This window comes from Eptesicus fuscus, chromosome 18, assembly GCF_027574615.1.
Source record: "Eptesicus fuscus isolate TK198812 chromosome 18, DD_ASM_mEF_20220401, whole genome shotgun sequence".
In the NCBI taxonomy this organism is placed as follows: Eukaryota; Metazoa; Chordata; class Mammalia; order Chiroptera; family Vespertilionidae; genus Eptesicus; species Eptesicus fuscus.
The window spans coordinates 5,851,340-5,874,091 of record NC_072490.1 but is presented as its reverse complement, the minus strand read 5'-3'; the positions used below and the strand labels follow the sequence as shown (position 1 = coordinate 5,874,091).

Sequence of the window (22,752 nt, the reverse complement as noted above, 5' to 3'; positions counted from 1 at the left end):
CCTCTGAACTCAAGGGACCCCGCAAAGGGAACATATCACAGCATCCGACACAGGTCTCTGCTGGGTGGGCACTGATCGAGTCCTCGTGGTGCGCGGACTCTGATGCACAACGTCCAGGATGCGATGCCATTCTGAGGTTTACCAGATGACCGGCTGGCGTTGCTCCAATTCTCCTATTAATCCACTGGAAGGAGGGCGAGACGCCTGCTGGTGATGCAGAGCAGGCTTGCTGCTGGGAATCAGGTTTTCCATCCAAATTCCTGTTGGGAATCTTCCAATGAAAGGTACGCATGAAAAAATACTTAGAGTTCTTTAGCACATTAACGTCAAACTTGACTCCAGGCAAGAAAGGAGTGAAAGTTGTCTCGGGGGTCCGGCCACAATCACAGTTCAGACTCAGAGCCGCAAGCTTGGTGGATTCATGACACGGGGTTTCTTCCCATGATTTGATCTGCCAAGTCTGTTGTAACAGCAAGTTCCAAAGAACAGTAAGATTTTCATCCTTTAAAATTTGTACGAATGTACATGTGTTTCCAGGCCAGATATCAGTGCTTGAGTGAATTATATAACTATTTAATAGAAATAATAAAACATTGATACAAATATAAAGACATAATCAGTATAAAAGGCTTATATTTATAAAAATACTTTTAGGTAACAGTTTTCCCCTGAGGGTTGACCACGCACGTTGCATCCATAAATATTGCTCGGCTCTGTAGCTTGCTTTCCAAAGTTCAGAGTTCATCTTTAAAAAGGAAGTGGTGGGCTCCAGTCATGTGACCTGGCCGAAGTGGCGGCCTCAGGCTGGCACCTGGGCTGGATAGAATGAAGATGAGAACAGCATCAGTGGGCCTCCGAAAAATCTGGAGAACATTCTTTCTTCCAAATATGGAAGATACAAAGGTCAAGGACGACAGGTGACATGAGTGGGTCATGTGACTGGTGGGGCAGGTCACTGGTTTTTCTGGACCCAGTCCCAATTGTCTTCATTCTCTTTCCGGTTCTTCTCGGCTTCAATAATTTCTTTGTACCTTCGGCGAAAGAAGCCCATCTGAAAGGCAGACAGAAGAGAAGCCGGGTTAGAGAAGCTGAGGAATTAGGCATTTTGGACTGTAAGGCGGCCTGGCTGAGGAGAGGCACGACCTGGCCGAGGAGTGGCATGACCTGGCCGAGGAGTGGCATGATCTGGCTGAGGAGTGGCATGATCTGGCTGAGGAGTGGCATGACCTGGCCAAGGAGAGGCACGACCTGGCCGAGGAGTGGCATGCCTGGCCGAGGAGAGGCATGACCTGGCCGAGGAGTGGCATGCCTGGCCGAGGAGTGGCATGACCTGGCCGAGGAGAGGCGTGACCTGGCCGAGGAGTGGCATTACCTGGCCGTGGAGTGGTATGACCTGGCCGAGGAGTGGCATGCCTGGCCGAGGAGAGGCATGACTGGGACTCAGTGCCAGGAAGGCTGGCTGGGAAAATGCCTCTGATTTGACTGCTTTAGACAGAGCCTTATGCGGAGCCACTTTTCACAATGCATGGACTTCCCCAGGCTACCTCATGACTGCTCTTGTAAAGTGCTTCTGGGTGGAGTGTTTCCCAAACTGTGTGCCGGGGAACACTAGTTACAGAGAGTTATTTCAAGGTGTTTGGGTGTAACATGGGTCTCATGGTTGAATGAGTTTGGGAAACGCTGCATTCTTTCTTTCTTAAAGAGATCTGCAATGTACACAGCAGTAAAGGTTCTAATAAACCTTTAGGAAAGGATACAAGAAATCCAAGGGCTTGGCATTTCCTGAGCTTATCTGGTTTTGATAAACTTATTAATATCCTGAGAGATACTGGCCATCGTGGACTAATTGAATAATTGCTGCTCTCCCACAATAGGCTTTGGAAAGTGTCTTCGGGTCTGCAGTCTCCCCCTAGTCTTCCTCTCATACCTGTCTGTGTGCCACAGCCAGGAGCCTGGCATCTGTTCCCGGCCCAGAGGGCAGTTTCCTTTACCCCGGTTCTGAAAAGACCGCCCGCTCTTGGGTCTTCTGGCTTCTCACAGGGGATGAGATGAATTTTTGTTTTGCTCAGACAGTCATTACAAGCACTCTATGGCCCGATATTTAAGCAACTTTCTGTAGCCCAAGGCTGACCTTTTCTCCCACGCTCAGGGTGACCTGGCATCTCTTGTCCTTTGCTCACCAGCATCAGTGGCATCTCTTCCTGAGGTCAGATGTCCCTCCTTGCACCTGCCTGTAGGCATGGCTGCTGGGACTGGGGGGTACTCCAGCTCCCTCTCTCTTTGGGGGTGACATCCCTGAGATGCCCGTCCCACAGTTTCCCAGTGGAACTTGCCCGCCGTGCTAAGCAGCTCGACGCATCCTTGATTGGCTTCCTTCTCTTCCCTGCCTTGTTTCCCTGCTCTGATGCATGTTCCCTGAGATCACCTTCCGAGTAAATGGCCTCCCTCAAACCCTCCTTCCCATCCCCTTGAACAGAGGATTGAGACCCACACATGGTCTTTGATGCCACGCTGCCATGAGCTTACAGTCCCGTAGTCCTATTTGAAGATGGTTAAGACTAGCCATCTCTACCGCCTGCTGCCAGCAGCGAACGCCCAGGTGAACCTGGCCTGCGCAAACCATCAGGCAAACCCGCTCTCCCGGCTCATCTAACCTGCTGTTGCCTGCGCAGTGGTCTCCACGCTCCTCTATGAGAGAAGCATCCACAGCCACCTGATGGTGTGAGGAAGGCAACGGGGGTCAGGAACTCTCCTGCGCCACCATCTTCCGACCCCCCAGCAGGGGGCTCGTGGGTTGAGCCGAAGTGGAGAACAATCAAGAGAGCCGCCCAGGAAGCATCTCCACCCACATGGCCAAGGCCGTCCTGAGCTCTCGCTCTGGGCGGAGCCAACGGAGCGGTGCTGTTTGAATGACTGGGACGGACTAGAAGCTTCCTCACAACAACCGGCAAGGGTCTTGTGTTGCGAGCTCCCGTCCTCGTGGCCAGGGTTGCAAGCAGACATGGAGTTCCTAGTGTTTTCAGCCCTGGAGGTCTCTTCTACGCAGCATCAGACCACATCTGTGGGAACGCCACTTTCTGACAACCCCACAAATGCGCTTTTCTCTCCCCGAGTCCCTACGGCTGTCTCCCCTCTGCAAGGGATGTGGAGAAGGGGCTCGGCCTGAAAGTTCTGGATAAATAGGAAAAGGTCCTCGTAGCACACCCACAGAAGGCCGGAAAAGCAACCCAAGCTTTAATGGAAACGTCTGCCCGAGACGTTACTGCTTGAACGATCATTACGGAAAGAGAAAGATGGTCGATGGGGAAAAATGGCATGTGCCCCCTCTGTGCTGAAGAGAACATAATCATGCCAAGAGGGCTGGATATACTATGGAAATGAGGTTCTTCAGCACGTAGCTCTGCCTGTCCATGGTGTCATGGTTCAGTAATTCCGGGTTACTCACGCTCGATTCCAGACAAGTAACCTATCTCTACCGTGGCACTAATCAAGCCGAATTTTAACTGTTTGCTCCCTTCTCCTCTTGCATTTGTCTCAGAATTCCTGGAAGGCAGGATTCTGAGGTTTACCAGACGACCGGCTGGCGTTGCTCCAATTCTCCTATTATAGTTCTGGACTACCCCTGAGCTATGGAGCCATTTAGCCAATAGTATAGTAGTGGACTACTATAGGAACCGAGAGTGGGAAGTTTACCTCTTCCTCAGGTGCAAGCGTGTGAAGGCTCAGCTATCTTGCCTCAGGTTGGGACAAGATAATAAGGATATGACTGCTAACGGTCATTTTATTTAGAAAATAAATAAATGAGCTCTCCATCCCCAGAGCTCAGCATCTCATCTGTTCTCGGCATCAGCGAGAATCTGCAGAGGTGCCCACAATCCTCCATTCCCCTGTATCCCTGCCCTGTGCCACGTGCTTCTGCAGCAAGTCCCATCAGGCAGGTGCAGTCTGTTCCCCACACCTGGGATCTGCACTGTGACTTGCTTTGCCAACTGGATGCGATGGAGGAGATGCTGTGTCGGGTCCACCCTTAGGCCTCGCCAGGCCTTGCACGCGTCTGCTCACTTTCTCAGAGTCCTGCCGGCCATGAGATTGCGTTTGGACTGGCCTGCTGGAAGATGAGCGTCCACCCAGCTGGGGACCTCCTACACGCCCCCCCACCCCCCGCCCACTGCCTGCAGATGTGGGTGAGTCCAGCTGAGCCTGGAGAGCTCAGTCCAACTCATGGACTTGTGAGCTATATAGATGGTTGCTGCTTTTAAGCCACTACCAGGGGTGGGGTACGCCCAGCCTGTGGGCTGTAAGGCCCGAGAAACCATTTGGTCTGGCCCTGCCAAGGCATTAGGGGTGAGTTAGACCAAGTGTAGCAGGCTAATTTAACAAAATATATATATTTTTATTGATTTCAGAGATGAAGGGAGAGGGAGAGAGAGAGAGAGAAACATCAAGGATGAGAGAGAATCACTGATAGGCTGCCTCCTGCCGCCCCCCACTGGGGATTGAGCTCTCAACCCGGGCATGTGCCCTGACCGGGAATTGAACCTTGACCTCTTGGTTCATAGATTGACACCCAACCACTGAACCATGCCGGCTGGGCAGCAGGCTAATTTTTAAACTGATAATTCTGTGTGGCCCGAGAATGATGTTCTAAATATCCAAATGGCCCTTGGCAGAAAAACGGTTCCCCACCCCTGCCTCGACTTTGGGGCGGTTTGTTACGCAGCATGAGGTAACTTGACACAGCCCTCCACGTGTTCTGTCTGACTTACTGAACGAGTGAACAGCCTCAGGAGGGGTGGCAGAGAGGCAGCCGACGGGGTTCTAGATGGAAAGAGCATCACTGTGCCTTGTCCTGCTGAACAGACTCTCCCTGTCCATCTCTAAGAAGGACAAAGGTCGCCACTTTCTCAGAGCTGTGCTAGCGTGAAGATCTGACGCAGAGTGAACAAACAACCTAGCAAGGATTTAGATCTCCTGGACCAACTCACATGTGTACTCATGTTTCATGGGTTTCATTTGTTGCCTAAACGTGAAGGTGCTGTTGCCTCCTGCAGGCACCCAGAAGCAAGCTCTTTTCTCCCAAAAGGACTGGAGTCCGCCTTAGTCCTAAAGTCGCCTGACGCACGCTATGGTCAGGGTCTGGAGAGCCCTGTGCCCAACACAACCTCGGTGTGGTCTCTAGAGGGAAGGTTGCAGCTGCCACTGCCGTTTGGCCCTTGGAGCCGAAGACCATTTCTTAAAACACAGTCCACTCTCATGGGGAGGGAGTGCTGGGTCCAGGAGCGCAGCACTGCTGGAGTGCGTGTCCGCGGGGAGGTGCCAGCTCACTTCACAGATAGAGGCGCGGACTTTATTTCAACCATTTCCCAGCAGGTGTCAGTAGAGAGACTTTTTCTAAGGAAATCAGTCGAGTCTGAATTTCTGACAGATGGAAGTCAAGTTTCTGGAGGAGGGGGCGGCGGTTTGCTAGTTTGCACAAAGGGGCCCTGTTGTCTAGCGGGGTCTCTGTCACACTCTAACTCTAGTGATCAAACGAATTCTATTTCAGAAAACAAGCCGATCGCCTTAGTGCTTTTGTTCAGAGCCTGGTTTTGGCTTTTGATATTTACCAACCAGTGGTCCCCCAAACAACTGTGTCAACTAGGTTTGCCCGCGCCCCAGGACCTACTCAGAGGAGCGGCACAGGCCAGAGACGTGGCATGGGGACCCCAGAGTCCCGATTACCGCCCGCGCACCAACGAACGACGCGTGGGCCACAGGATACGTCGTTGGCTGGCTCTGAGCCCCAGTGTCTTTGCCTCTGCCCACGAGACCAATGGCATTCTCGAACCTCCTCCGGCCACGAAACACAAACACAGCTTTTCATGCTGGTCCCCAAAGCCGACTTGGGACGGCAGCCTGTGGGGCACACAGCTGTGAGGCCGGGACTCACGGAGAAGGGACAGGCACAGAGTCCTTGCCTGAGGCCAACTTTCCTGAGAGTTTTTGAAAAGGTGAATTTTCAACTTTTCTATTAAAGTATGGATCTATTACGAAGAACTGTAACATTCTTAGGAATTGAGACCAGTCAAGACTTCACAGGCATCCCTCTCCTGCAGCAGGCCTTCCTTGGGCACACACTGTCCCTCCCGGGAGCGCTCATGGTTACGTTGGGGAGGACCTTTGAGGAGTGCTGGGCAAGCCTATGTTTTTGCTGCCAGCTGAGCTCACGCTGAGCATGCTGGGAAATGAGTAGTGCCGAGGGGGAAGCTGGGCCCTCGGCGGCCCCACACTCAATTCCAACCCAATGGAATCCATGTTTTTCTGCACTTTTTCTGGAACCTTCCCGGACTTCCTTTGCCACTTGAGGGGCCAAAGGCTCTGTTTATCACTGTCCTGTCCGCCGCAGAGGAAACAGGCATGGAAACTGGAGAGGAGGAGAGAGAGCAAGCCCAGGGTCGCTGAGCTGAGAGCCGAGGGAGCACCGTGCTTTCTGGCCTTTTGTCCGCGAGGGTCCCACGGCCCCCAACAGCAGCTCCCTGAGCCTCTCAAGCCTCTCACACCATTTTTCTGATAAACTTGTATCAAAAAGCTACCAGAAAACGTCTAGGGCAGTGGTCGGCAAACTCATTAGTCCACAGAGCCAAATATCAACAGGACAACGACTGACATTTCTTTGGAGAGCCAAATTTTTTAAACTTAAACTTCTTCGAACGCCACTTCTTCAAAATAGACTAGCCCAGGCCGTGGTATTTTGTGGAAGAGCCACACTCAAGGGGCCAAATAGCCGCATGTGGCTCGCGAGCCGCAGCTGGCCGACCACGGGGCTAGGGAAACAGCAGGTTTCCCCCGAATAGCTCTAATTAGGGAGGCAGGAGGCCTAGGAGGAAATAAGGCTAGACTGAGTCCTGGGGTCTGCAGCCTGCAGCCCCGGCCTCTTCCTTCCCAGCCCGTTTCGGGGTGAGAGAGAGAGACTGGCCTGGACTCCAGGGCATCTGGTCTCGTGTGCGGCCGCCACCCCCGCCTTCCCTGGCCTCTGGGCTGCCTTCCGGGCAGCTCTTCCAAGGACCTCGGGCACACTCCTTCTTTGGATGAATCAGGGCCTCGTGCTTATGGGTCTCCTCAGGTTCCTGACTATTTACATAGCATGTCTCTGCCTCGAGATGTCAGCCCTGCAACATCAGCCCAGTATTTACTTTCAAACATAAATAAGCCCCACGGAGTGTCTCTGGCACATGGTTTTAATTGAGACAGCGTGATGGGTGTGTGCGCACATGTGTGTGTGTGTGTGTGTATGGACACGTGTGTGCATGCCTGTGCATTTTTCCTTTTCCCTTTAGAGAAGCAAGGATGGCTTCCCCAGCCTGGCTGGAGGAGAGGTGACGACCCCAGCGACCCACGGGGGGTGGGGATGGGGGTGGGGGTGGGGGCTGCCGAACCTTCCACGTTCTCTGAGCCATTTCGCAGATTTATTTTTCTAAGCGTTTCTGCTGGGGGTTGGCAGCCACGCTCTCCAATAAAAACCAGGAGCCCAAAGCCAGCTCGAAAGCAGCAGGCTCTTGGAAGAGCTCCAGCTCAGGTCAGGCCCGAGGCCGTCCTTTTTCTGGGGGCGGACAGCACACGCTGCAGCCCTCTCTTCGCCATGGGTCCGAGGGCGGGGCCGGCGGGGCCTGGGCCTTTGGGCTGGACGGGCCACAGGGCTGGCAAGGCCACGGCACTGCGCTCCGTCCAGGCCATCTTGGCGTGCCCGGGGCAAACAGGAGGGAGAGGAAAGGCAGTAGGGGAGGATGCAGAGTTTTCTCCCGCGTGGAGGGGTGGCCTGTGTGTTTTGGCAAACCGCATAAAGGAGGGGGGAGGCAGAGAGCTGCCTGGGGCCCCAAATGAGGTTATTTTCTTCTACGTCAAAGACATCCCAGCATCTTTATTCTCTTACCACTTGACTCCAAGGCTGGCTTAAGGACGGAAAGCACTCCTTAAAGGTACAGGTCCCAGACAAAGTTGTTATCGCTACTGAACCGCCGAACAAGGAAACGTCCTATAAACAGGCCTTTATGGTTGTCTTAAAGAGGCACCGGGCCCCGGCCGCTTCGGACCCGGCCAGCAGCTAAGGGAGAGGAGAAGGGACTCATCTGAAGTTTCCCCCCTTAAAAGCGCTTTATATTTCAAAGTTTTCTTCCTGCACGGTGGTTTGGCAGGATACCGTGATCCCCGCACATGAAGTTTAAATTATGGCTCCCAGTGTCTCGAACATCCCGGCTCTGGGCAAGCTGACGGGGATCCATTTCAGTATTTGTAGAAGGGGTCTGGTTAGCTCAAGGCCCTCGCTGTGGATTTTGCGCTGGGGCCAGGGCCTGCTGCCGCCAAGCAGGAGAGAGTGGCTGAGATGCCAGCGGGCAGTCCTTCTAGAAGATTCCGGGGTCTGCCCAGAGTCAGAGGGAGAGGAGGCAGGGAGCCTGGAGTTCCGCGCTGGGTTTCCATTTTAGATCAACAGTGGATGATGGGTGTGTCAGTGGCACCACAGTGACATCGGGAAGGGCCGGGAGCTGGTGGCACAGGCTCCTTCACCCGCCACGTGCTGCTCACCTCTCAGGGCGCACACGGCTCAGCCATCATGTCTGGTCACTTCGCTGATGGAGTGAGGGCTGGGCTGCTACCTGTGGCAGAGCTGGCAGCCTTTCCCACGCTCTCCTGGAGCCTCCCACCACGCGAACAGACAGACCACTCTGCTGGACGGGCCCCACGGACGGACCCTGAGTCCACATGGTGAGGGAGAGGGGCTCAGCTGAGCCCAGCCTCCCAGCCATCCCCACAACGTGCCAGGCATGTGAGCGAAGCTATCGCAGACGCCTCAGACCAGACCAGCCACCAGGCAAATGCCACTGAGTGACCCCTCTCAATGTCACGTGGGACAGAAGAAGCAACCAGCCAAACCCTTCCTGAATTCCTGACCCACACATCCTATATAATAAGGAGGTAATATGCAAACTGGCCATCACTCCAACACACAAGATGGCTGCCCCCATGTGGACACAAGATGGCCACCACAAGGTGGCCAGCAGGGGAGGGCAGTTGGGAGGGACCAGACCTTCAAGGGAGGGCAGTTGGGGGCAATCAGGCCAGCAGGGGAGGGCAGTTAGGGGCAATCAAGCTGGCAAGGGAGGGAAGTTAGGGGCAACCAGGATGGCAAGGGAGGGAAGTTAGGGGTGACCGGGCCAGCAGGGGAGGGCAGTTGGGGTGACCAGGCCTGCAGGGGAGAGCAGTTGGGTGGACCAGGCCTGCAGGGGAGGGCAGTTATGGGTGACCAGGCTGGCAAGGGAGGGCAGTTAGGGGTTACTAGGCCAGCAGGGGAGGGCAGTTGGGGGCAACCAGGCCTGCAGGGGAGGGCAGTTAGGGGCGACCAGGCTGGCAACGGAGGGCAGTTAGGGGCAATCGGGCCGGCAGGGGAGCAGTTAGGCGTTGATCAGTCTGGCAGGGGAGCAGTTAGGCGTCAATCAGTCTGGCAGGGGAGTGGTTAGGGGGTGATCAGGCTGGCAGGCAGAAGTGGTTAGGGGCAATCAGGCAGGCAGGCAGGTGAGCGGTTGGGATCCAGCAGTCCTGGATTGTGGGATCGGGCCTAAATGGGCAGTTGGACATCCTTCGAGGGGTCCCAGATTGGAGAGGGTGCAGGCTCGGCTGAGGGACACCGCCCCCGCCCCCCGCCCCATGCATGAATTTCGTGCACTGGGCCTCTAGTTTGTATGATATGATGTAATGATTGTTTAAAGTCACTCAATTCGGGGGGCAGTTTGTTATGCACCCATAGCTAATTGATACAATATAAAAGCCTGCAATTCAGGCATCAGCACCACTAACAGCCATGAAACCCTGATGGAGTGAATGCCTTTGGGGTATCTGCCTAGTCTCTTTCTTTTCTGTGATTCACCCCCAGTTTCACCCCATCGCCTCAAACTGCCATCTTGCATTTTTCTCATACCCCAGTCTCAGCTGTGTGGATTAGCAGGAGACATGGGACCAAAACTGGTCCAGTCTGATTCTCTCCCAGCCCACTCCCTGTCCCTAGCCACAGTTGACAGGAGCTAAGCCAATCAGAGTCTCTCTCTAAGACTTGTAGGATGGGGAATCAGAGGTGACCGGAGCAACCATTTTCTCCCGTGTGTCGGGAAGCGTGGAGAAAGCTGGTCTGCTATGGAGAAGATGATGCAGGCGTGTAGAGGAGTAGGGGGAAGGGCTGTGTAGGACAATGGGATTGCGGGGAGGAGGGGGAGTGCCTGCTTTGGTTTGTGGACATTTTCTGGGTCTGAATACACACATTTCCTTTGGTATCTATGAGTACCTTGCATCCTTAGAATTCTCTCTCTTGCTTAAGTGGCAAAGAATAGATTTCTGTGTGTGTGTGTATGTGTGCGCGCGCGCTCTACTAACTTGAAAAAAATGGCTGAGAGAAATATGTTCAGCCCTAGAAACTGAAAACTGCCCAGGCTAGTGAGGTGATAGGAACGTCCTTCTATTGACTTTCCCTCTGCTTGGTGAGGGTGACGGGGAGTAAGTCTAGTCTCCTGGAGGCAACCACACTCAGAAAGCCTGATACTAAACTCCTTCTCTTCCACAACGACTTCCAGCCCTGCCTTTCTTACCTGGTTAGGGAAACCATTCACCATCTACTCTAAAAACAGCAAGAGACGCATCCTGTTTCCTTCCTGACCTCTCAAGTCCAACCGGCCAATACATCCTGCCTCTTCTAACTGGGTCCCTTCCTCTCCACCATGGAGATGGACCTCGTCCCCATCCTGTCCCCAGATCTCCCTCCTGAAACAGATGTGGCCACACCACTGCTCTGCTTCCAGACCCCCATGGTCCCCCTTTCTCCTAGTCAGGCGGGACCATGCCAGCCGAGGGAGGTCATCTCACGGCGGTCACTGACTGCCCTCCCCTGACACACCTCACCAGCTGCCCCCCACGAAGCCTGATCATCTCTCACCTCCTCTCCCGCTGCATGGAATATCCACCTGCCCTTCGTTGCCTGGAAAACCCAAACCAAACCCAAGGTCAAACCTCGCCTGGTGGAGGCCCTGTGATTGCCGCCCTCTGCTCTCTTCCCCAGGCCACGGCGAGGGGGATGTCTGCCTTCATGGTCCTGGCTCTTTGGATCACACACAGCTGGGTGACCTCAGGGTCTTGGCTGCCCCACAACAGCCACCTCCTGCGACCACATTCTTTAGTCAAACACAACAAAAGCAAAGCTAAGCAGATGGCGGGTGAAGGCATGTGCTCGGGAGATGGGCAGAGCCAAGAGGGGGGCCAGAAGGAAGGCATCGGAGCCATGACAGCAAGTGGACACATTCCCAACTCTGTGTCCCTGTCTTATCCCACCCACCCAATCAGGAGGATGGCACTTCCTTTCATCTCAAGAGACCATGCAAAGGCAGACGAAAGGAAGGAACACACACACACACACACACACACACACACACACACACACACACCCCAAAGCCCTTACTGTCTTTTCAGATCTCTCACACTGAGCTGGCTTTGTTCTCCGCCCACAGGCCAGAGGCTGTCTCAGCAGGAAGGAGTTGGAGAAAACGGAGCATTAAGAATCCATCCGGCCACACTGATTAAACAAACAACAAATTGGCGGATTAAAAAAAAAAAAAAAAGGTAATATCCACTCCTGGCAAATATACAGGAAATTGGGCACTTTGGATACCCGGCTTACAGGAGGGTGCATGGTGTAACCTTTCTAGAGGGCAATTGGCAATATGTAATAAAAGGCTTGACATACACATTTCTTTTGACTCGGTAATGCCATTTCCAGGATTTCATCTTAAGCACATAATGAAGGATTTGTGCAAATATTTGGCTCCAAGGATATTCACTGCAGCACTGTTGAAAGAAGTGTGAACCCGGGAGCCACCTAAATTCCAACATCAGAGGTGGATGAGTAATCTGCGGGCCCTGCAGCCTTAAGGCAGCGCTGGAAACAGGTTGTTAACGACACGGAAAGATGACTGGATACTGTGTTCAGGGAAAATAAGCTGCAAAACAGACGCATGGTGTCCGAAATGCATGGGATGTAAGATAAATGTATTTTCATGTAATATGCTCAATATACTTTTAAAATTTTTTTATCTTAAAATTTGATTTTTAGAGAGGGAGGGAGAAGAGAGAGGAAGAGAGAGAGAGAGAGAGAGAGAGAAACATTGATATGTTGTTCCACTTTTTTATGCATTCACTGGTTAACTCTTGTATATGCCCTTGACCGGGGGTTGAACCTGCAACCTTGGTGTATTGCGACGACGCTCTAACCAACTGAGCTACCCAGCCAGGGCTCAAAATACTGTTCAACTTCCAGACACCTTTTCAGATGAAGTATCTCTAAACTTAAAGCAATCAGTGAGTGAGTCCAACTGTCAATCTGAAAAATCCTATATAATAAAAGCCCAGTGACCAAATGACAGAACGACCAGAACGACCGGTTGACCAGTCGCTATAGCAAGCATACTGACCACCAGGGGGCAGACATTCAACGCAGGCGCTGCCCCCTGGTCAGTGTGCCGCTCGGCTGACTGGGATGAGCAGCGCTCCCACAGCATGCTGATCCCCGCAGGCCACGCCCCCCACCAGTGCACGAATCCCATGCACCGGGCCTCTAGTATACAATAAAAACACTATTTTTTTCTGTGTTTCTAGACTTCTTAGATAAAAGTGTAGTTATTATACTTTTCCAGATGAATAATTAAACCCAATGCTTTCATTTTAGAGGTCTTACACCTGAAAATACATCAAGCATGTTCCAGGAAAATGTTAACATGCTACTCAAACCAAGCAAAGGCCACGAGAATGCCTGGCCTGTGTCTATTTTGCGGAAAAGGGTCAGGAAGAGGCAGCACTGTGTCACCATGGTTATTTCTGGGACGTGGACTCTGAGTGCTTTACAATTTTTCCCCTCTTTTTTAAAATCGATTTTTATTGATTTCAGAGAGAAAGGGAGAGGGAGAGAGAGAGGTGGAAACATCAATGATGAGAGAGAATCATTGATCGGCTGCCTCCTGCACACCCCTTATTGGGGATTGAGCCTGCAATCCGGGCATGTGCCCTTGACCCAAATTGAACTCGGGACCCTTCAGTCTGCAGGCCGACACTCTATCCACTGAGCCAAACCAGCTAGGGCTTTGCCCTCCCCCGCTTATTATGTTGGAACACTAAATACTAATTATTTTGTAATCCCAATGAAACTAATTATTTAAATGTAAAGCATCCATTCATAATAATGTAAGAGGCTGTTTCCACCTGCATCTGAAACCTGGAAATCTGGGGAGGCAGGGCTCTGGCGTCTGGGAGTCCCAGCTCCGGTCCCTGGCGCTATTGTAGGAGCCGGGACACCATGGAAACAAGAACAGGGCCCCACCCACCAGGAACATGGCTGGCCAGTGGGAGACACAGACCTTCATCCGATAATGACCGACACTCTGTGGCTGAACACAGAGGCTCTGAAGGGTATGGACTCCAGCTCTCTGAGAGGAGACTCTGAGGCAAAGAAACCATCCTAGACTTGGGGGCAAGGACACCCCCTTCTCCTTGAGGAAGTGACAAGAGCCAAGTCACAAAGGACGAACAGGTGCTCCTGGTGAAGGAGGCGGGGCAACTCTACACCCTGGGTCACCTGCCCACGCACCACCTGGGGTCAGAGAACTTACGATGCAGCGACCCTGGCAGGACTCGGGACCTGGGGCCCATCTCAGCTACCAAGAAATCGCTCTCTTATTCCACACGGGACAGACACAGCGAGTCTCTCTGTAGTTCCTTCTCTTGTACTCCCGCCCTTCCCCCCCAAAAAATGGTAAACCACCCAAGTCCCAGAGGTACTCCACATGCTCCTGTTTTGAGTTAGGCTCCCACCATCCTATGCTAGGCCTGGAGGGAAGGCAAAAAAAAAAAAAAAAAGGAGAGTAAGCTTTTCGCTCTTTCTCTAAAGTGGCCCGGTCCTCCATGGTAAATGACCTCAAAGGGGCCAGGACTCCATTCACTGCCTGAAGGGGACGCTGCCACCCGTCTGCTGTACCTGCACCGTGAAGGCCGTTCCAACAGGAATCCCCTCCCAAGAGGCTCTCACCTGGCGAGGCAGGAGGGCTGGGCGCCCAGAGGTGGGGGCCTCTGGGGACCCGCGATCGCAGACTCACCTTCCAGAGCAGCACGGCCAGCAGCAGGAAGATGAGGATCCCCACCAGCAAACTGATGGCGATGATCCACCCCACGACGTAGCCACGGGGCTCCATGTTGTGCAAGGCCTCGAACACCACCTAGGAGGCAGAGCGAGAGTGAGAGGGGGTGGCCCTGGCAGGACGGAGCCCAGCCTGGACTCGGGGTGAACTAGAGCGGAAACCATCCCTTCCCGCCTGAAGGCAAATGGCAGAAACGCTGCCTACGGAACGAAACGTGGTGGTCGCTCTGGGAACAGACATGAGGCTTCTTTGCGACGCATCCTCACTAGCTGTGTGACCTTGGGCAAGGTCCTTTACCCCTCTGAGCCTCATTTTTCTCATCTGCAAAATGGGGAGAGAACAGCACCTCCCAGATCATCCAAGGGGGTCATGCAGGCAGACCCCCAGCTCACCCTGGACACGTGGGGGTGCTCCTATTAGCATCGTCACGCCTGGCAGGGAGATTCTTTCTGAGGTCGGGCATGGTTGGCTACTTTTTAATTTTTAAAAACGATTTATTGACATCTAATATAGAGAGAGGTCTACCTAACCTAAGTGCACAGCTCACGGAGTTTCCACGCACTCATTGCTAAGCGCATCTGCGGAACCCGTACCGAGATCAAGTTCTGAATGTGACCAGCCCCCCAGGAGGCCCTTCACCCTCCTTTCCCGTCTCATCTCCCACCGAGGGGAACACCAGCCTGGATGAGCGTCCCCTGCTTTTGTCCTCGATGTACCTGGAATTCAACATTAGGTTTGGGAGACTCTGTGGCCCGTCAGTTCTCAGTGCTGGCTGGCATCTCACCGTGTGAAGACACCGTTGATTGAGCCCCCATGTAGGGGCTCTTACCAAGGATGATTTTCAGACTCGAGGCCATGCGGAAGGAGGGGTCTCTGGGAGGGGAGGTGGTGGGACGGCAATGGGCTCTAAGGTTTGTCATCTAAGCCCACTGCTTCCTGTCTGGTTCCCACGAGAGAGTCCTGTCTCAGAGTCAGAGTCACGCCTTTGGGGTTCTTGCCCCTAAAAAGCGGTGTGTCAATCACCTCCCACACTTAGAATCTCTCGCGGTGTCCTGTCCAGAGGAACCACGAGACGCTCCTGGCCAAGAAGCGTGACCTGAGGCCACCAGGACACGACTCTGTTTCCTCCTCTGTGGCACGGGGTCTGAAAGGGAGCATGAGACCGTTTACGTCAGGTCCCGGCGTGCGGTCGCGAATAAAACCTGCGGAAGCTTCTTGTTGACCATGAGGCGCCGAGACAGGCTGTGAGCTCCCAGGGCGTCAGCTGCGAAGGGCAGCCCTTTGGGTGACCCTGTTGGCTTCTCAGGGACGTTGCATCCCGGCGAAGCCGCGCGGGAGGTCTGGTTCCGTGGAGACAGACACAGGGAGAGATCCCGCTACAGTTTAGTCTGGCAAGTTCCGCAAGAATGCGCCGTCACTTCCCCGGAATGCGTGCTTAATCTTTTTATTATTTTTAGGGATGCCGGTCAGCTTCTTGGACGTGCGCTAGATGCTTTGGCAGGGCCGGTTCCCGCCCATCGCGACTCGGATAAACTCCTGTGAGGGTGAAGATCCCAGCATCCTGCGGTTCTAAGAAGTCGCATCTTAGATGCAACCCCAAAAGGGAGGAACAGCAGCCGGGGCTCCGGGGACAGACAAGACAAGCAGGTCTTGCCTCCACCGCGGATGCGCTGGGGATCCTGTCTCTAAACATCCCTTCTCTCCGTCCCCTCGTTTCCACCCCCAGTGGCTGCCCCAGGTCAGGTCTGTTCTCTCACCAGCACCGTTTCAGGAGCCGGGGAGAGGCCTCCCAGCTGCTCTCTTTGTACAACACAGGACTCATCGTGTTGCTTCTCAGCTTACACAATCAACGGCTTCCCTTTACACTGCATATGTATTACAACACAGGGTACAAGCCGGTCTCCTCCCCAGAGGGTCAGCCCCTCGCAGTTCGTGTGTTCATGACATTCAGGCCACTGAGCATCGTCTCCCCTGTGAGACCTGGCTTTTTATCCCTCTGAATGCCTTTCTGTTCCCCAACTGACAAACTCCAATACTGCTCACCTTACAAACGTTTCTACCTTTTGTTGTTGTTGTTAATCCTCACCCGAGGGTATTTTTTCCGTTGATTTTTAGAGAGAGTGGAAGGGAGGGGGAGAGACAGAGAGAAACATCGATGTGAAAGAGACACATTGATTGGCTGCCTCCTGCACGGGGATCAAGCCTGTAACTGAGGTATGTGCCCTTGTCTGGAATCGAACCCACAACCCTTCAGTCCTTGGGACAACACTCTATCCAGATTGGCTAGAGCTGTTCCTACCCCTTTGATCCATGAGTTAGTTCTGCACTTAAACATTTACCCCAAACAGGAAAAGTTTTCTATTCAAAGAGGGTCGCTGCAGAATTAAATTGGTGCAGAAGTAGGAATATTCTAAATGTCCAACCATAGGGCAACAGATAAGTAAGTCATGATCACTCATGAAGTGGAATACCACAGAGCTACTGAAAACGGTGATGATAAACCTGGCTCTCAAAGTATGATTTTCAAAAACGTAAAACATGACTCTCATCTACTCGTAAAAATAGAGCGAATACATGTTAAAGACGCATTTAATTCATTACTGTGGGAATCAGCAGGATGGTAAAGGCAGTTCAAAGAAGGGTCTGACTACTGGGTGGGGCAAAAGTAGGTTGACAGTTGTGAGCACCAGAAATGCAGAATTTATTTTTTTAAAATGTATTTTTATTGATTTCAGTAAGGAAGGGAGGAGGAGAGAGAGAGAGAAACATCCATGAAGAGAGATAATCAGTGACTGGCTGCCTCCTACACGCTTCGAGTCTGCAACCAGGGCATGTGCCCTAACCTGGAATCAAACTTTGACCTCCTGGTTGATAGGTCAATGCTCAACCACTGAGTCATGCTGGCTGGGCCAGAATTTATTTTTGTATTATTATTTATTAATTATTGTATTAGTTTCCATAAGCACAACTATAAATGTGCAGCCATGGAATAACAAACAAACAAACAAAAACGAATTCTGAAACTGGATACAAAACTCATTAATTCCTGAAAGGTATATATTATAGTTTCTATAACCCTTTGTATTATATTTTCAGCCAGACAGAAATCATTTTCATCTTTTCTGGCAAAAGTCACTTATAAGTTATCATCTCCTATGGGTTAACATGTAACTTCACAGGAGCTGGGTCCTAGAAGGTCAAGCAGGCCCGTCAAATGAAGGTCAAATGTAAACGTGTACGAGACCCCAAGGAACCTGATCACAGGGCGGATTCTGAACAGCCAGGCAGGCTGGGGTCTGAGGCTCTACATGTCCAATAAGCCCTGGCAGGCCAGCGCTGCTGGACCATGGCCACACTTCAGGAGAAAGGGACAGAGGATGCTCCAAGATGCCTGGTAGGACATCTTTTTGCCTGATATCCAAGATTTAAATTCTTTGTAAATGTGATAGTAACATGGGGGAAATAATAAATGTTCTAATGGTAAGTGAAGAAAATCAGGGTATCAATTTAATATATAGAAGACTTCAGCTTTGCAAAAAAAAACAAAAACAACACACACACACACGCACACACACACACACAGTAGAAACATTTAAAAGTAAAAGGCGGTTTCTGAGATTATGGTTGTTTTTCTCATTTCTATTTCTTACTATTAAAAATGTTTTTGAGCATTTAGGGCCAAGTTAAACAAAATTAAAAAGAGAGGCTCTGCCCCAGCACCCCCTCTTCCGAGAAGCCTGCCCACGCCTCTCTTCAGCAGAATGAATCATTCTCTGAGTTTCTGGAAACATGGCCATTTCCAACGCTTTTAGCAGAGAAAACCCTACGGGAGCATCTCAATGAATAAACCAGAAAAATGTGGATTCTCTGGCTGTAAAGATGGGCAGCCGGAGCCCTGCCTGCTCAGCCCCCTCCCAAGCCTGTCCCCCCAACCCCACTTCCACCCCAGCCCCAGCCACCCCTGAGCCAACTCAAGGGAACCCCCCAGCTCACAAAGCTTAGTTTTAAAGCCACAGTGAGCGCTTCATAGTCCCAGTTCTAAGTCCTTCTCACTGAAAGGTAATGGTGTATCTTCCTGTCTACAGACTCCAGCAAACCGTGAGTTCTTCTAGAACAAGGGGTCAAGTGCATGCTCTCCTGTCACCTACACCACGGCAGGGATGCATGCCGTGACTCATGAATGCACAAATGAGTGAAGTCAGTGTTGTCTACCATAATGTCAGATGAAGCAGGGATGTGACTCAGTCTGCCACCAAAGAGAAGATGGGATTGGAAGCTGGAGTCTCTGTGCCTCTCCTCTCTCTACTGCAAAGATATATCTGCAAATGCTATTTCTTTGGGAGAAGTCCTGGCCATCCATTTATCCATTTGCCTATCTACCGACTCATCTGTTGGTCCATCCATCCACCCATCGGTCTATTCATCCTTTTGACAAATGTACATGTAGCACTTACTATTGCCAAGACTGTGGGGACTCATGTGAGTAAAACAGGCAGTCTTTGCTCTCATGGAGCTTTTTGCTTATTGACAATACTGGCCTGATAGACACATACACACAGAAGTGTAACCCTGGAAAGTGGCCCCAGGGAGAGGTTCCTGGTTATAAAAGCCTGAGACAGGCATGGCAGTCAGAGAGCGTTCCGTGCTGAACAGCTTGAGTTGAGAGTTAGAGGATAAGCAGACGTTAATTAACGACATCGTCAGAGAGGGGAGGGAATATCATTCCAAGGAGAAGGAACAGCATGTGCAAAATCCTTGTGGCAGGAATGAGGGCGGCAGGGGTAACAGTGAGGTTGGTGCAAACAGGTTGAACCAGAAGCCAGAGGAAGGAAGTTGTTCAAGTTGAGGCTGGAGAGATAGGCAAGGCTGCAGCCACAGTAAGGATTATATGCTACTAGAGGCCTGATGCACGAATTCGTGCACAGGTGGAGTCCCTTGGCTTGGCCGGTTATCGAGGCCTATGGGCGGCCGGCATGGGGGAAGGGACTTGCGGGGGTTGGCCAGCCAGTTGTGGGTGGGGAGGGGCCAGCCGGGTGGAGGGGCCGCAGGAGGTTGTCTGTGGGAGCGCACTTACCACTAGGGGCAGCTCCTGCATTGAGCGTCTGCCCCTTGGTGGTCAGTGCGCCATAGCGACTGGTTGACCGGTCGTTCCAGTTCCAGTCATTCGGTTGTAATGGTCGCTTAGGCTTTTATATATATAGATATCTTAAGAAAATTGAAGGCCATGGAGGGTTTTCAGCAGGGGAGTGACATGGTTGCAAAGAGGCCTCTAGCTGCAAAATAGATGTAGATTAGAAGGAAGAACTTTATGTGGGGGCTCAAGGAACAAATAGCCCCAGTAAGAGGGTTGCAGGGCTAGTGGTTTTCCCAGGGGAGATCCTTCTTCTGGTATAAAAAGAGAAAAAAGAGTGAGGGTGAAGGGGGAGGGGTCCTGATAGTCTGAGAGGGTGGTAGGAGGCAGACAGATAGGGAAGGCAGAGGTTCTGACCAGTGATGGGATGGATGCTGGCATGGCTGTGGTCGGAAGCTGGAGGGCTTATGTGTTGGATGCCAACAGCTAGAACAAGAAAACGAGGAGCATGAGGATTTGCTTCAACAGAGCCTTCGAGGAGGACAGACGTCAGCTGGGGGTGATGGCCCGGCCCAGACGCTGGGCCTCCTGCCTGCGCTGTAGAGCCTAATGCACCTGAAGTTGGCCAGCTGGCGTCAGGAAACAACCAGGAGCCCACTTCCAGGCCGAGGCAGCTGGCGAACCTAAACCACAGGGCTTGATTCACTTCCGCGTTTCTGGAAGCTTCCACCTTCTGACTATTGGGACTATGCCTAATGTCCCCGCTAGAAATGCTCTGGTCTCCATAAGGCCCGAGGGCATGACCCCAATGGGGCCCACCTGTCCCAAGCTGGGGGGTCAGTTCAGTCAGTACCACCACCTCACACCCACACCAGGGGAGATTCAATGGGCTAGAGATCAATTACATCAGCAAGACCCTCTCTGCAGCCAAATAAGAAGAGGAAAGAGAAGAGCATCTGGGACAATGAAAGGCTATTTTCACCTGCTTCTGATGACACCTAATAGCCAGGGAGGGGGCACGGGGAGGGGCGTGGGGCCTGGGAGAAATGGTCTCAGCCCAACCATATCTTAAATTGCTCTCAGAACACAGCTTCCAGAAAGCACATCAGCCGGGGGGAGGCGGGAGGCTTCTGGAGACGACATCAATGAGCAGAAAATAAACTGTGCATCTGGCAAGATCAACGCTGCAAGTCTGCGCTGAGATAAACAGATGTCAACCTCGCCCATGCCTGCCCGGGACCCGGGTCCAGAAATTCCTCGACCTGTTAGAATCTGCAGAGGAATAAGCTGGGCTGGTGCTAATTCCTTTGTTGACAAGAATGGGTCCCATTTGTTGAGCACTTACGACGTGCCAAGCCCTGGGCCGAGAGGTTTTATTTCTATTCCTCCTGTGAATCCTCAGAACCGCTCTTTAAAGGGAGGAGGAGAATGCTGCGCGTTGACCTCAAGCTGTCCGGGGCCCTGGAGGAGCCCCAACTCTCCTTTCGATGAGTAGGTTGCATCTGCGTAGGGACCTGGCCACAAAGGGACGCGTTCCAGAATCAACAGACATCTCAGTCTGAACACGATGTGCTTCTGGGGCTACCAGAGCCAAGGGCGCTCCCGAGACAAAGGGCCAGCTGTCTACCACCCAGGACTGTGATTCTGACCTCCTGCTCAGAATGGCTCTCGCTGCGTGTGGGCGACGGGGCGACGGGACGGCCCAGCACAGAGGGACGAGGGATCAAGGAAGACTCGGGTCTTGCAAACGGGCAGGGCTGGCTCTTCCGCTGATATGCTGTGGCGCCTTCTGGCTGGTAGTCTCCTCGCCTCCTGGAGCCTCAGTTTCCCCAAGAGAAAATGGGAGCAACAATGCCTAGTTCACAGGGATGATGTGAGAGTGACGGGAGATAATTCCATCAAAGGACCATGCCGTCCTTGCCATCTTTTTGTGCAGTGAGACTCACTAACTGAATGGCGGGCGCACCAGGCAAGGGCTCTGCATCAAGATGATGCAGCTGGCCCCAAGGTTAGTACCAAGGCAGTGGTTGAGATGGTGAACAAGGACTCGAGCTCAGATGGGAGCCCTAAGGAGAGCCGGGGGTTGGCTGGCCAGATAGTGACCCTCGGTATTGGAGAAGCACGTGGGAAGGACAGCTGTCACTTTTCAGCAGCCTCGTGCTGAACCCAATTATAGTGCTGGGCCTCCTCCTGTGTGTGTCTCAGGGCGAGGCTACGCTCCAATAGCCAGAAATGCCAGTGACTGGCTCTCCCTGGGGACGAGAACCCAGGGGTGGCTGTGTCCAGGGCATGGGCCAGGCTCTTCCTGTGGCCTCACTGAGCCCGTGGTCCTGGCCCCCCAGTTTTTTGACTCCTCTTCTACCCCCCTTCTGGCTCTCCAGCCTCCATGGCAATTCTGAGAGCTACCAGGTATCCTTCTCATCCACCGGGTTCTGCCCAAATGAGACAGAGCCGGCCTGGCCGCCTTCTTGCACCGAAGACCTCACCCTCTGCACAAACTGCACGTGCCAAGGACTTACTCCTTTCTCGCGGGTTTATGTGTTTCTCATATATTCTGCCATTTTAAAATATCAAGAAGGTGGCTTTGCTAGGTAATTCATATAAGCTCCTCATCCGGTGTGAGAAGGAAGTGTGGGTGGTACTCGCAGTAGCAGAGCGGGGCCTGTAGATTCCTGGTTCGCCCCGGGGAAGTGTCTAACCTCAGTTGTTGGCAAATCTCCCCGAAATGAAGAGGGTTGGGTTGACTAGACCAGGAAATGCAACCTATTATTGGCATCTAATGCTGACCCCCAGGTCTCACCCGGGACTGGCAGGTTTGGGTCATACAAAGCCAAGTAAGCTTGGGGTTGGTCTCGGACACACGCTAACACCCAGATTTCTTAACAAACAGCGCAAATGCCTCAAGACCTACATGCTCTGGACAGCACGACTCATTCCACGGCCTAAGAAGACAAGACACGAAGGGTCCCAGGGAAGTTACTGGATTTCCCTGTCAGCTAAGCTGACCACCATGTAGACCTGATGTGACTGCTGACTGTTATGTGGAATCCAATGAACAAAGTAAACTGATGAACAAAATAGATCTGGAGACACGGGAGCATGGAACAGACGGACGAATCTCGGAGGGAAGGTGGGGGTGGAGGGGTGGGTGGGGAGAGGTTAACCGGGAAACTTCTATGCATCTATGCATAGCCCCTGGACACAGACAATAGGGTGGTGAGGGCCTGGGACGGACAGGTGCAGGGTGGAGGGGGGTCAACGGGAAAAGAAGCGGGGACATCTGTAATACTTTATACAATAAAGATGCATTGAAAGCCACACGATTGTTTCCTCTTCTCATCCCCACCCTGCTCGATACCAGCTGCAAGCACATTTCCTGTTCATTCCAAAGCCATAACCACTTGGGGCCTCATCTAAAATCCTGTGCCATTTCTGCCCGATTTATAATTTCTATGGAAATTTCCCCTCAGAGGGACGACCGAC

At 52.5% G+C, this 22,752-nt stretch overlaps 1 protein-coding gene across 1 annotated transcript in view; it reads right to left on the bottom strand.

Annotated features, from left to right (window-relative positions):
• Positions 1-557: 557 nt before the first annotated feature.
• Positions 558-22,752, bottom strand: part of ITGA9 (integrin subunit alpha 9) — a 266,088-nt gene continuing 243,893 nt past the window's right edge. Inside the window, exons 27-28 of the mRNA XM_008154962.3 lie at positions 14,157-14,276; positions 558-1,051 (exon numbers count right to left, since the gene is read on the bottom strand). Of these exons, the coding sequence (XP_008153184.3) occupies positions 953-1,051; positions 14,157-14,276 (219 nt within the window). The 3' untranslated portion in view covers positions 558-952. The remainder of the gene's footprint in view (positions 1,052-14,156; positions 14,277-22,752) is intronic.